Here is a 14,181-nt window from a genome sequence, read left to right on the forward strand (position 1 = left end):
TATGTTTCCATTGTGTCTTTCATCTCTTGTGTTGTGCCTTTCATTTCCATAGATTCTACTAGTTGTTTTTTTGAACTTTTGATTTCTGCCATATATATGCCCAGTGTTTCCTTACAGCCTCTATCTCATTTGCAATATCTTTTCTAAACTTTTTGATTTGATTTAACATTAGTTTAAATTCCTGTATCTCAGTTGAAGTATACGTTTGTTCCTTTGACTGGGCCATAACTTTGTTTTTCTTAGTGTAGGTTGTAATTTTCTGTTGTCTAGGCATGGTTTCCTTGGTTATCCAAATCAGGTTTTCCCAGACCAGAACAGGCTCAGGTCACAGAGGGAAGAAATATTCAGTATCTGGTTTCCCTGAGGGTGTGTCTTAGAAAATTGCTCCACCTTGTGATGCCTCAAGTCACTGTGCTTTTCTGCCCAGTAGGTGATGCCTGTTAGCCTATAATTCTTGACTGGTGTGAGGAGGTGTGGCCCTGTTCCCCCAGGCTCTGGGGTCTGGTACTGAATGGAAAGGGCCCCACCCCTTTCCTCCTAGAGAAGACAGAACTCCCAGGTGGAGGTCATTAGCATTTCAATGGTCTCACTCTCTGCTTGTGCTGTCTCCACCCTTCCCCAAGTCACAGCCCTGGAAACTGAATATGACTGGGGCTTTCTCCACTGAACCAAAAAGGAAACAGATAGTCCCCTTCAGACCCAGTCCAAGGCGACCCTCAGGCTCTCCAAGGTCAGTCGTCACCCAAAGCCTCTGTCTGTTTTTTGGGGATGCGTATCTGTAGTGAGCAGTTCACACTCGCTACTTAAAACCCCAGTTGGAGCTCAGCTGAGCTATATTCGCTTGCTGGGAGAGAGCTTCTCTCTGGCACCACGAGGCTTTGCAGCTTGGGCTATGGGGGAGGGGGTCTCACGACTTGGATCCGCGGGTTTTACTTACAGATTTTATGCTGTGTTCTTGGGCATTCCTCCCAATTCAGGTTGGTGTATGATGAGTGGATGGTCTCGTTTGTCCCCCTGCAGTTATTCTGGATTATTTACTAGTTGTTTCTGTTTTTTTGTAGTTGTTCCAGGGGGACTACTTAGCTTCCATTCCTCTCTATGCCACCATCTTGCCTCAACTTTATTCTTATTCTTCTGAAGTGGTTTAGCTACTCTTAGACCTTTCTTTTATCTATAATTTTTACATTAGGCTTACCAAATTCTTAAAAATATCCTTGCTATTTTTATTGGAATAGCTTTGGGATTTTTGCTCAATAGGGAGACAGCTGGCATCTTTATATTAGAACTTTCAATAAAAGAATGAATATAGTTTTTCTCCCCATGTGTTTGAGATTAATATGTTCCAATAATGTTTTTATTATTTTTCCATACACATCTTGCTCGTGTTTTTGTTAAATGTGCTGTACGTTTCTTATAATTTTTGCTATTGTAAATGATATCTTTTAAAATAAATAACTTTTTCCTTTGTCGAATTTAAGACCTCCTTTAACAGAAATCAAGAGGGAGCCTATGATCTCAGAGCAAGATCAGCCCTCTGTCCAACTTCACATCTCCATCATCAGGAGTCAAGAAGAAACTGTCAAACTTGGAATAAGACCACACCTCCGCAGGACATTGACAGGGGACAGCAGAGTACCCAAGCAATCAGAATAAGACCATACATCTACAGGAGAGCATGCCTTTGTCAGCAGGAGACAAATGGGAGACCCTGAGCAGCACATGTCTGTGGCCTGTCTTCCCCTAAACCTCTCTTTTCTGAACACCTATACCTTTATCCATATTCTTTTCTGTCTAAAGAATCCCAGATATCCCAGTTCATCATTTATCGCAGAACTCTAAACCTCCCTAAGCTGCCCTACTTCAATTTTTCTGCTTCTACCTCTCCTTTTCCTTTCCTGACTCCTGAAATCCTTTCTCTCTACTCTCCAGACTCAAGATCAATAATCAGCAAAATCCTTTATATCTTCAACCTCTATTGTGATTCTTCCCTTCACCTTCTCCACCAATGGAAATATAGCTTCCAATGACAGTTTCAATAGTAGTCAGTGGGGTTCTGGTAAATGTTTAATGACCAGCTCTTTGGGAGAAAACAGAAAGGCCCGATTAATGTTTTCCAGTTTCCATGCTGTCACGGTGGCTCTTCAAGCTACGGTGTTACTTCACTGAATGTGGAGTTAGCAAGTGATGCCCATAGTTAGTTCTCCTGAGCTAGTATGAGCCCATTCCAATATACCACTCCTTGTAGCATTCTGCAGTGGTGGTGTTCTCTCCTCTACTCAACTCAACTATTACATTGACTATGAAGTAGGATAAGTGTCCCCTTTTGCTTTTCACTGCTGACTTCAGTCCCTTTTCCCCTACTCCTTCATCAGTACACATTGCCTTGAATCTCATAAGATTATACCATTTTTTTTATTATAGACACCTCTTCCTAGGTCATTTTAAAAATATTAATCCCTGTGACACTGTCACTTTCTTAAAAATGATTTGTCATAATTCTTGGTGATTGAAATATTCACATGGGTGATCCTCCTTCCAATGCTCTGGACTCAGTTTACTGTGTCTCTTGTCCAGTGATCCTGTTCTCCATCCATTCTCAGCCACTCAATTTTATGATTGCTTCTATGCCATCTTATTGCCAATAACTGTCATGAATTTTCATTTCCTTTGCTGTTTGCTCCTCATCTCCCAAATCTCTACATATTGAAGGTTCACAGGGCTCAGTTCTTCATCTCTTCTGTTTGCTGTTGTCATTCCCTGGGTGATCTCATTCCGTTAATGACTCCTTAATTTTTATCTTCAACTAGGATCTCTTCCCTGCTCCCTAGTTTTCTATATCCGACTGTCTTCTTGACTCTTACAGTTACATATCAATTCCCCACCAACACTGTATCTCCTACAATTTTCTCCATCTTAATTAATGGAGACTATATCCTTCCAGTTTCTTAGCCAAAAATATTTGAAGTCATCCTTGAGTCATTTCTTTCTCATGTACCTCACATCTTATATGAAAGGAAATTATTTTGTTTCTATCTTTGAAATATATACAGACGTCCATCCTTTCTTACCACTAGCACTGTTGCTTGCTAGACCAAGCTGCAATCATCTCTAGCTCAGATTATTGCAGTGGTCTACTAACTGGTCTCTCTGCTTCTGTCTTTGTCTCCCTTTATTCTCTTTTGAACACTACAGCCCCCTTAATTGCCTCTGTTTAAGATCCTCTTAAAACATGTCTGTCCCCATAGCATTTCTCTGCTGGAAACTTTTCGGTGGCTTCTTATCTTAGAGTTACAGATAAAATCATTATAGCTTCTGAACCCTACATGATCTGGCCCCTTTTTTCATCTCTGACCTAATTTTTTATTACCCTCCCCTTCATTTCCTCAACTAAAAGCCACACTTGCTGCCTACCTATTTGTAGAATACTCTAAGCATGTTCCTGCCTCGAGGCTTTTGTGCTTGATTTTTCCTCTGCTAAGTTATCTTCCCTCAGATATCCATATGGCTCATCCCCTCACTTCCTTTAAAGCTTTAATCAAATGTCTTCTTTTTAGAGAAACCTTCCATGACTACCCAATCTAAATTTTGATGCTGCCTCTCATTCCTGGACACTTCCTGGGGCTTCCTGCTTTATTTTTTCTCTTTACATGTCTCATTGCCTAATATATTTATGTTATACTTATTAACTTATTTTTTCCTCCCTAGAATGTAAGCTCTATGAGAACAGAGATATTTTTCACTGCTCTATCCCCAGTGCCAAAAACATGACTGGCAAATAGTACACCATAAATATTTGTATTTGAATGAATGTGTAAGTGAAAAAAAATGTGTTCTATTTGTTGCTGTTTATATGCATATAATTTATTAATCTAACAATCTTAGATACAGTGAGCTTGCTAAACTCTATTTTTGTAACTTCAGTGTAGATTCTTTTGGGTTTTCCTTATAGATAATGATATGATCTTTGAACAATGAGAGTTGTGATTTTCCCTTTCCAATTCTGGCAAATTTTATTTATGTTTCTTATCTTTATACATTGTCTAAAGATCTGCTATATATGGTCATGATTTTCAAGGGAAGGCTTCTGATGTTTCAACACAAAAATGATATCTGTTGTAAATCTTTGGTAGATATTTTTGTCAGAATGAAAAAGTTCCCATCCCTTCCACATTTGCTACATTTTATGTTTGTGTTTTGTCAGGAATATGTGTTAATACTTTATCATATACATGAATGGTAAACTTTTTATCATGAATGTGTATTAAGTTTTATCATGAATGAGTGTTTAATTTTCTTTTCTTAAGATGATAATATGATTTTCTCCATTAATATTTGAATTAGTAAATGACATTTAAGAATTTTCTGATGTAAGCACTCTCTTCCATTCCTGGGATAAAAGTAATTCATCATTTGTTACCCAATTTATATATCACTGGATCCAGTTCACTTGTTTTTAAGGATGCTTACTTCTATTTAATGAATAAAATTGGCCTGCAATTTTACCTGTTAATGTAGTTTTTTGTAATTTTGGTATCAGTGTTTTACTGGTCTTGTTGAATGAATTGGGGAATATTCCCTTTTCCCCCTATTCTTTGGAAGAGTTTTTACATTATGTAACACATATTACTTGAATGTCTTATAGAAGTCTTCTGTAAAACTAATTGGGATTCGTATGTATTTATGGGAAGATTTTATATTATGTATTCAGTTTTTTAAAAAATATAATATAATTATAGAGGTTATTTCTTCTTGAATCAATTTTGTTAAGTTATAAAAAAAGTTTATATGAATCTGACCATTTTGTCTAAGTTTCAAATTTACATGCATAAAGGTATTCATCATATTTTTATTTTCTTTTTAATCTTTGATGGATATATACTTATATCCTCTTTTTATTTGTTATTTGCGATCCCTCTTCCTTTCCATTTCCTCCACCCACCACCAACTCCATTGTCTCTTTTCAGTCGTTCTGGAGATACATGAATTTTATTGGTATTTTCAAGGATCCAATGTCTTAGTTTTATGATCCTCTATGATATGTCAATTTTTTTTTCCTTCATTACTTTGTGCTTTCATTGTTACTCTTTCTGCCTATGGTCTTTGGGTTTATTCTTTATTTCTTTTCCCAACTTCTTAAGCTGGATGCTTAGCTCATTAATTTGCACTTTTTCTACCTATTCCAGTTTGCTAATGCTGCTGTTATGCAAAATACCAGAAATGGATTGGCTTTTATAAAGGAGATTTATTAGGTTACGGTGTTATAGTTCTAAGGCCATAAATGTGTTCAAACTAAGGCATCAAGATAACAAGAGGATACCTTCACTGAAGAACAGCTGACGGCATCTGGAACACCTCTGTTAGCTGCAAGGCATGTGGCTGATCAGGCCTTAAAGAAGCATCAGTGCTTCTTCATCCTCTTTCCCTTCAATTTGGTGGAGTAAGGTTGGGCTTATAACCCATCTTTGACCATGTAGACCAGGGCAATGTCTTTAACGATGGATGGACAACAAATGGAAGGAATCCTGATCCATGGTGCTCAGCTGCACATCAAATTTACTCGGTCATCTTGAGAGAGTTACTTGGAAAAAGATTATTTTTATTTTTTTAAGCCACTTATTTTGAGGTCTCTTTGCTTCAGCAGCTTTGCTTTTATCCTAATAGTACAAGTACTTCCTCATCCAGTACATGGTACATTTTTGTAAATGTTTGTGCTTGAGAAGAATGTATATTTTCTAATTTGGGGGTCCAGAATTCCATATAAAGCCAATATAGTTTTATTTTGTGTAATTTAGATCTTCTGTTTTTTGTCAATAATTGAGTGACTTGATGGATTCATCAAATTTCATTACTTTTTCAGAATTTTTTGCTTTATGCATTTTGAAGCTATTTTATTAGGTAGGTGTACATTAGTTTAGAATTGTTATATCAATAAGATGAATTAAAACATTTATCATTTTCTAGCAGCACTTTTCTAGTAATGCTTTGTCTTGTGGTCTATTTTGTCTGCTTTAAGATAACTGCCTCACCTTTCTATGATTAGAATTTGCCTTGTTTCTTTGTTTGCCTGAGCTACTATAACAAATACTCTACAATGGGTTGGGTTAAACAACAAGAATTTGTCGGCTTACAGTTTTAGAGGCTAAAAGTCCAAAATCAGGAAGTTGGACAAGGCCACGCTTTCTCTGGCAGCCAGTAGTTTTCTGCTAATGGCAGTCCTCTGTCCTATATGTTGATGTCTTTGGCCTCCTACTGTATCTTTCTCTGACTTCTAGCCTTTCTTTATAAGTCCTCCTGTGTTTCAGTTTGCTAAAGCTGCTGGATGCAAAATACCAGCAAGGACTTGGCTTTTATAAAGGATGTTTATTAGTAGGTTACAAATTTACAATTCTAAGACTGTAAAAATTTCCAGACTAGGGCATCAACAAGAGAATATCTTCATTGAAGAAAGGCCAATGTGCCTGGGGCCTCTGTCATCTGGGAAGGCACATGGCTGGTGTCTGCTTGTCCTTTGCTTCTGGGTTGCATTTCAAAATGGCTTTCTCCAAAAGGCTTCTGTCTCTCTCAGCTTCTCTCAGCTCTCTGCTTGGTTCTCATGGGGCATTTCTCTCTAAGCATCTGCGAGTCCTTTCTTAGCTTCTCTGTGGCAAACTCTGGGCTTCATCTCTTAGCTTAGCATCCCCAAACATCTTTCTGTCTGTATCTCCAAACCTCTGTTTCTGTGTCAACTCTTGGCTTCTCCTGGAAGCAAACTCTGGATTACATACCTTAGCTCCTCTCCAAAATGTCTCTCTCAGCTTCTCTGAGTTTCTTCTCTCACTAAGCTCTCTTAAAGGACTCCAGTAAACTAATCAAGACCCACCCTGAATGGGCAGATTCACACTTCCATGGAAATAATATAATCAGAGTTCCCACCCACAATTGGGTGGGTCACATCTCCATGGAAACAACCTAATCAAAAGGCCCCACCCAACAAGATTGTATTAAAAGATCACAGCTCTTCTGGGGTCCACAATGGCTTCGAACTGGCACATCCTGTAATACAGATTAAGACCACACTGATAATGTTTGCTACACCTAAATAGGATCTTCTAAGACCTTATTCACAAATGAGCCCATACCCTGATTCACCTAATATATTCAAAGATACTGTTTACAAGTAGGTTGACACTGATGTTTTGAATTGTTAAACTGGATTTTAAATTTGGGTCAGGGTGGAGGTCAGGTGTGACAATGGGAAACTGAGGTCATAATGCTTGAGAAAAGGTAGTTTGTTACAGATCCCACAGAGAGAAGGGTGCTATGAGGGGTCAGTGGGAAGTATGATCAGCTTGGGTGGCTCAACTAGCAGGTGGGGAGCACACAGGTAGAGCAAGAGGGGGACCTGGGGGGTTGTGCCTTTATTGTGGTGCAGGGATGGAAGTCCAGTTTTCCGTGGGAGTCAAGGATTGGTTAGTTTAAAGCAAATATGTGAAAAGGGAAAGGGAGTGGGAGTCCAGGGCTGGTGAGGATAGTTATTTTATCATTTGGGACTAGCTGTGGATTTTGGTTGAGGTGTGTCGGTGGTGTGGGTAGTGGCTGAAGATGTGGGTTTGGGCTCTGGGGGAGTTTATGCACCAGGGTTGGAAAGTTGTTCATTAACTAGGCCAAAGGTCATTGTTGAGACTAGTGACTCAGCCAAAGTAAGATGGATGCCTAGGCAGCACACAAAATATTTTGTTAACAACCAACAGACACATGAAATAAAATTAAGTACATGTCTTTTGTTGTGGCACATGATTGAATCTACCACTCCTCGCATATTTTTTCTATCCCTTTATTTCCAATATTTCTGTGATGATATGTTTAGTTGTTATCATTAGTAAATAGCATATGGTTGACAGTTTCATTTATTGGTGATTTCCTCCATTCAAATTTGTTTAAATGTTTTATACTTATACTGATTACAGATATGTATGGAATTGCTTCTACCACCTTACTTTTTGCTTAATATTTATCTTGTCTTTTTATGTTTTCATTTCTCTTTTTTGTTTATTTTTTTGTGGTTTGAATTTTCCTTCTTTGAGTTTTATTTTCATTGTTTGATTTTTTCTTTTTCTTTTAATGTTTACCCTTGAAAATTTATATGCATATGGAATACAATTTAAAATTAATTACTAGACTAATACAAAGATCTTCAAACCCTTTATTTCTAATCAAAACATTGCTAATTTAAATACTATTTTTGTTCTGGTATTTTAGTTCTGTGTTTTAGAATTACAAACTTTGCATTATTGTTATTTTTTTAAAGAGAATTTATTTTTAGAGACAAAGAGTGTTTATGTTTATCCAAAAACTTATTAATTTCCTATTTATAATTGATCTTCTTATCTTTCTCTTTGAGGTCCAACAGTTTCCCTATGATTTAGGTGTAATATTTTTTTCATTTATCTCATGGAATATTTTACAATTCCTGTATTTGGATACCATGTATTTTATCAATTTATAAAGTTCTACTCATATAAATATTGCCTTTCCTAATTTTTAAAATTCACTTCTTTTAGGACTGCAATTAGATTATTATGCACTGCCTTATTCTGTCTTCTATGTTTTTTAATCTCTCTTTCATATTTTCTATATTCTTGTCTCCATGTGCTGCATTCTCAAACATTTCTTCATTCTTATTTTCCATTTCACCAAGCAACCATTTATATATGTTGAATCTTCTTATTTTCTTTTTATTGTGTTAATTTTTATTAGAGAAAGTGTATGTCTTCAGAAAAATCATGCATAAAATACAGAGTTCCCATATTCCACCTGTTTCAGTTTGCCAAAGCTACCAGAATGCAATATACTAGAAATGGGTTGGCTTTTATAATGGGGATTTATTAGTTTACAAATTTACAGTTCCAAGGCCATGAAAATATCCAAATTAAGGCATCATCAGAATGATACCATCTCTGAAGAAAAGCCACTGGCATCCGGGGTTCCTTTGTCAGATAGCAAGGCATATGGTCTGAGTCTGCTGGTCCTTCCCTCATGGATTTCATTGCTTTCAGCTCCTGACTTCAGTGGCTATCTCAGCTCCTCTGGGGGGATTTCCCCTAATCTTCCCTAGATGTTTCTCTCTCTGAACTCTCTCTGGGTGTTTCTCTCTTTTATCCTCATAAAGGGCGTCAGTAAAGGATTAAGACCCACCTAGAATTGGGTGGGTCACATCTCAATTGAAACAACCCAGTCAAAATGTCCACCCACAATAGGTCTGCACCCACAGGAATGGATTAAAAGGACATGGCATTTTTAGGGTACATAACAGCTTCAAACCAGCACTTCATCCTATTAACATCTTCCATTAGTCTGGTATATTTGTTAAAATTGATGAAAGAACATTTTTTATAGTTGTACTATTAAATGTAGCATTAAGTTCACTGTGTAGTACAGGCCAATATTTTATGTATGTGTGTTTTTAAATTTTTCTTCTAGTGATACAAATTATGAGCTAAAATTACTTCTTTTAGCTACATTCAAATATATAATTGCACAATATTGTGTTACCATCATCACCATCCATTACCAAAACCTTTCCATCACTCCAAATAGAAACTCTGTACAATTTAAGTATTAACTCCCCGTTCTCAATTCCTGGTTTCTGGTAACCAATATTCTAGTTTCTGACTCTGGATTTGCTTATTCAAATTATTTCATATCAGTGAGATCATACAATATTTGTCATTTTGTGTCTAGCTTATTTCATTCAATGTGATGTCTTCAAGGATCATCCATGTTGGATATATCAGAACTCCATTCCTTTTTACAGCTGTATAATACTCCATTGTATGTATGTACCAGATTTTGTTTATCCATTCCTTGGTTTATGGACACTTGGGTTGCTTCCAACTTTTGGCAACTGTGAATAATGCCACTGTGAACATTGCTTTGCAAATATCTATTCGCATCCCTGCTTTCAATTCTTTGGGATATATACTTAGAAGTGGGATTGCTGGGTAACAGGTAATTGTATACGTAACTTTCTGAGGAGCTGTCAAACTATATTCCCCAGTGTCTGCACTATTTTAAATTCCTACCAACAATGAATGAATGCCCCTGTTTTGCCACATCTTCTTCAACACTTACAATTATCTTTTCTTTTTTAATAGTAGCTATTCTAGTGGGTGTGAAATGCTATCTCATTGTGGTTTTGATTTGCATACCCCTAATGGCTAGTGGTGTTGAGCATTTTTTCATGGGCTTTTTGGACATTTGTATATCTTCTTTGGAGAAATATCTGTTCACCTCTTCTGCCCATTTTTAAACTGGGTTGTCTGTCTTTTTTGTTGTTTGAGTTGTAGGATTTTTAAAAATATATTTTGGATATTAAACTCTTATTGGATTTTTTGAACAGAAGGCAGAAAAGAAGGGCAAGAAAATAAGGTTTTAGTGGCTAAGAGAATTCAAATAGAGTCAAGAGGCTGTCCTGGAGGTTTCTCCTATGTAAGCTTCACCTAGATATACCAAATGACCACAATATGATAAGCCCAAGTCAATAATAGTCCTGAAAACCTTAAAGGATACACTGATCCCTATCTAAGACTCTATAAAAGTTTCACTCACTAAGTTTATTCTTCAGAAACATAAATCCTTCAGGGAATTCCTATGCCACCTAAGTTCCCAAACACAGAGGCAATAGCCTCTTCAAGAACATCAACCAGATGTGTCCCCTTTTCTATTAAAAATAAAAAAAAAACCTTATTATGTGATTTCCAAATATTTTCTTCCATTGTGTAGGTTGTCTTTTTACTGTCTTGATAAAGTCCTTTGTTGTACAAAAGTTTTTCATTTTTACAAGATCCAATTTATCTATTTTTTTCTTTTCTTACTTGTGCTTCGGTTATAAGGTCTAAAACACAATTGCCTGACACAGAATCTGAAGACGTTTCCCTGTGTTTTCTTCCAGGAGTTTAATAGGTCTGGTTCTTATATTTAGGTCTTTGATCCATTTTGAGTTGATTTTTTTGTATTGTGCAAGGTAATGGTCCACCTTCATTCTTTTGCATATAGATATCCAGTTTTTCAAGCAGCATTGTTGAAGAGGTTATTCTTTTCTCATTGAATGGATTTGGCACCCTTGTAGAAAATCAAGTTAGTCATAAACATGAGCTCTCAATTAAATTACATTGGTCTATATGTCTGTCCATGTTTCAATACCATGCTCTTTTGATTATTATACCTTTGTAATAAGTTTTAAGATCAGAAGTGTGAGTCCTCCAATGTTCTGCTTTTTCAAGAAGACTGGCAATTTGAGCCCCCTTAACTTCCATATAAATTTGATGATTGGCTTTTCCATTTCTGTAGAGAAGACTGTTTGAGTTTTGATTTGGATTGCATTGAATATAAAAACCACTTTTGGTAGAAAAACACTGTAACAATATATAATCTTCCAATCCATGAACATGGAATGTCCTTTCATTTATTTAAGTCTTCTTTGATATCTTTTAGCAATGTATTGTATTCTTTGTACAAGTCCTTTAAGTGCTTGGTTAGATTTATTCCTAGATATTTGATTCTTTTAGTTACTTTTGTAAATGTAATTTTTTTCTTGATTTCTTCTTCAAATTGTTCATTATTATTATATAGAAACACTACTGAGTTTGCTTGTTGCTTTTGTACCATTGCACTTCGATGAATTCATTTATTAGTTCTCATAGATTTGTTGTGGATTTTTAAAGATTTTCTGTAAATAAGATCAACGCCATCTGAAAATAGGGAAAGATTGATTTCTTCCTTTGCAATTTTTAAATGCAATTTTATTGAGATATATTCACATACCATACAATCATCCTAAGTATACGGTCAATTGTTAACAGTATCATCACATGGTTGTGCCTTCATCACCACCAACAATTTTTTGAACATTTTCATTATTCCAAAAAATAGAAATAAGAATAAAAGAAAAATAAAAGTAAAAAAGAACTCCCCAAACATCTCATAGTCCCCGCCCCCCATTATTCATTTACCTTTTATCCCCCTTGTTTTTTACTCATTTGTCCACGCACTGGATAAAGGGAGTGTAAGCCACAGGGTTTTCACAATCACAACTACATCATATAAGCTATATAGTTATATGATCATTTTCAAGAATCAAGGATACTGGATTGTAGTTCAATAGTTTCAGTTATTTATTTCTAGCTATTCTAGTACACTAAAAACTAAAAAGGGATGTCTATGTAACACATAAGAATAAGCACCAGAATGATTTCTCAACTCCATTTGAGTTTTCTCAGCCACTGGAACATTATTTTGTTTAATTTCCCTTCCCCCCTTTGGACAGGAAGGCTTTCTCAATCCCATGATGCCAGGTCCAGGCTCATCCCCAGGAGTCATGTCCCACATTACCAGGGAGGTTTACACTGCTGGGAGTCATGTCCCATTTAGTGGGGAGGGCAGTGAGTTTACCTGCTGAGTGGGCTTAGAGAGAGACAGCCATCTAGCAACAAAAGAGGTTCTCTGGGAGTGACTCTTAGGCATCATTATAAGTAGGCTTAGTCTCTTATTTGCAGTAACTAGCTTGATAAGGAAAAGCCCCAAAGATCGAGGACTAGGCCTACCACAATGGAAGTCCCCAATGCTTGTGAGAATATCAGGAATTCCCCAGATGGGGAAGTTTAATGTTTCCAACTTTTTCCCCAGGCCCTCAAGGGGGCTTTGCAAATACTTTTTATTCTCTGCCCAAATTACTCTGAGATGTATTGGGGTTTCATGCTGACACTGTACAAACTGACCAGATCTCTCCCCCTTTTTAAGGTTCCATGTAATTATGGTGTTTGAGTAAACTGACCATACAAATTAAATTATATATTGTGCTACAGAAAGTATAGATTTTGCTCCAGATAAACATGTTTTCCTTGGTCTCACACAGAAGTTGAGGTTTTAAAACATAGTCAATATCATTCTTTTCCTTTTAGTCTGTTTTACCTTAGTTCTAATCAATCTCTTAGTTCAAATCTGATCTCCTTTTCAGCTTTTTTTAACCTTTGCTGTTTGGGGTAATGCTGACATTCATAGCTGCTGAACTCTGGTTCTGGGTCTCCTCCAGTGTCACACAGATAGTTAAAAGTTATAGGGACTGACTAGGTTATACACAAACAGCTCAGCATCTCAGAATTTAGAGATAACCATTACAACTCATGAATAGATGTGACTGCTGTAAGAGCCTACAATCTAGCAACCTTTACCATAAGCTTTCCCCTGTTAACCTGTGCTCTAAAATTCAATTCTTAGAGTTTGCACATTATAGTTAGTCTGTATTAGCGGAGTATTATAATGTTTATTCTTTTGATTCTGGCTTATTTCATGCAGCATACTATCCTCAAGGTCCATTCACCTATGTGCGTACGTCACAACTTCATTTCTTCTTGCCATCACTCAGTATTCCATTGTATGCATGCACCACAGTTCACCATTCCATTTATCAGTCTGTGTACCCTTAGGCTATCTCCATCCATTGCGAATCGTGAATATGGCTGCCCTAAAAGTGTACAATGTCCACTCATGTCTCTGCTCTCAGTTCTTCCAAGTATATACCCAGTAATGGGGTTGCAGTACAATATGACAACCCCATAGTTAGCTTCCTGTGGAATCACTCCACTTCCCTCCAGCTGGGCTGCAGTATTCTACTTCCCTACCAACCGGGAATGGGTACATCCCTCTCTCCACATTTTCTTCAGCACTTGTATCCCTCTGTTTATTATTTAAATGGCTTTATTCACACACCATACAGTACACCCTAAGTAAACAATGATTCACAGTATAATCACATAATTATGCATTCACCACCACAATCTACATGAGAGCATGTACATCTCTTCCCCAAAGAAAGAGGAAAAGGAGAAAAAAAATGAAGAATAAAAATGCAAAAGATAGAAGAAAAATAAAATAATGAAAGGGTCAGACAACATCACCATCACCAAGAATCCCATATCACTACCTTATAGCCCCCTCTTATAGACATTTATCTTTGGTATATTCCCTTTGTTAAAATTAGTGGAGGCATCTTACAATGTTACCATTAACTATAGACTCCAGTTTGCATTGATTCTATTTTTTCCCCTATACCATCCAATTTTCAACACCTTGCAATGTTGACATTCAATTATTCTCCCACATTTAAAAACATTCTTATATTTGTACATTTAATCACCATCATTG

At 36.6% G+C, this 14,181-nt stretch overlaps 1 protein-coding gene across 6 annotated transcripts in view; it reads left to right on the forward strand.

Moving 5' to 3' along the window:
- Window positions 1-14,181, forward strand: part of SPAG16 (sperm associated antigen 16) — a 1,128,509-nt gene that overhangs the window by 122,298 nt on the left and 992,030 nt on the right. The window contains exon 10 of one of the 6 annotated variants that reach the window (XM_037849696.1): window positions 1,479-3,931. The exons of the other annotated variants lie outside the window; for them this stretch is intronic. Within the exon in view, the coding sequence (XP_037705624.1) occupies window positions 1,479-1,712 (234 nt within the window). The 3' untranslated portion in view covers window positions 1,713-3,931. Of the gene's footprint in view, window positions 1-1,478; window positions 3,932-14,181 lie in introns of those variants that run through there. 6 annotated transcript variants of the gene reach the window in all.

This window comes from Choloepus didactylus, chromosome 9 (genome assembly GCF_015220235.1).
Source record: "Choloepus didactylus isolate mChoDid1 chromosome 9, mChoDid1.pri, whole genome shotgun sequence".
Taxonomy (NCBI): Eukaryota; Metazoa; Chordata; class Mammalia; order Pilosa; family Megalonychidae; genus Choloepus; species Choloepus didactylus.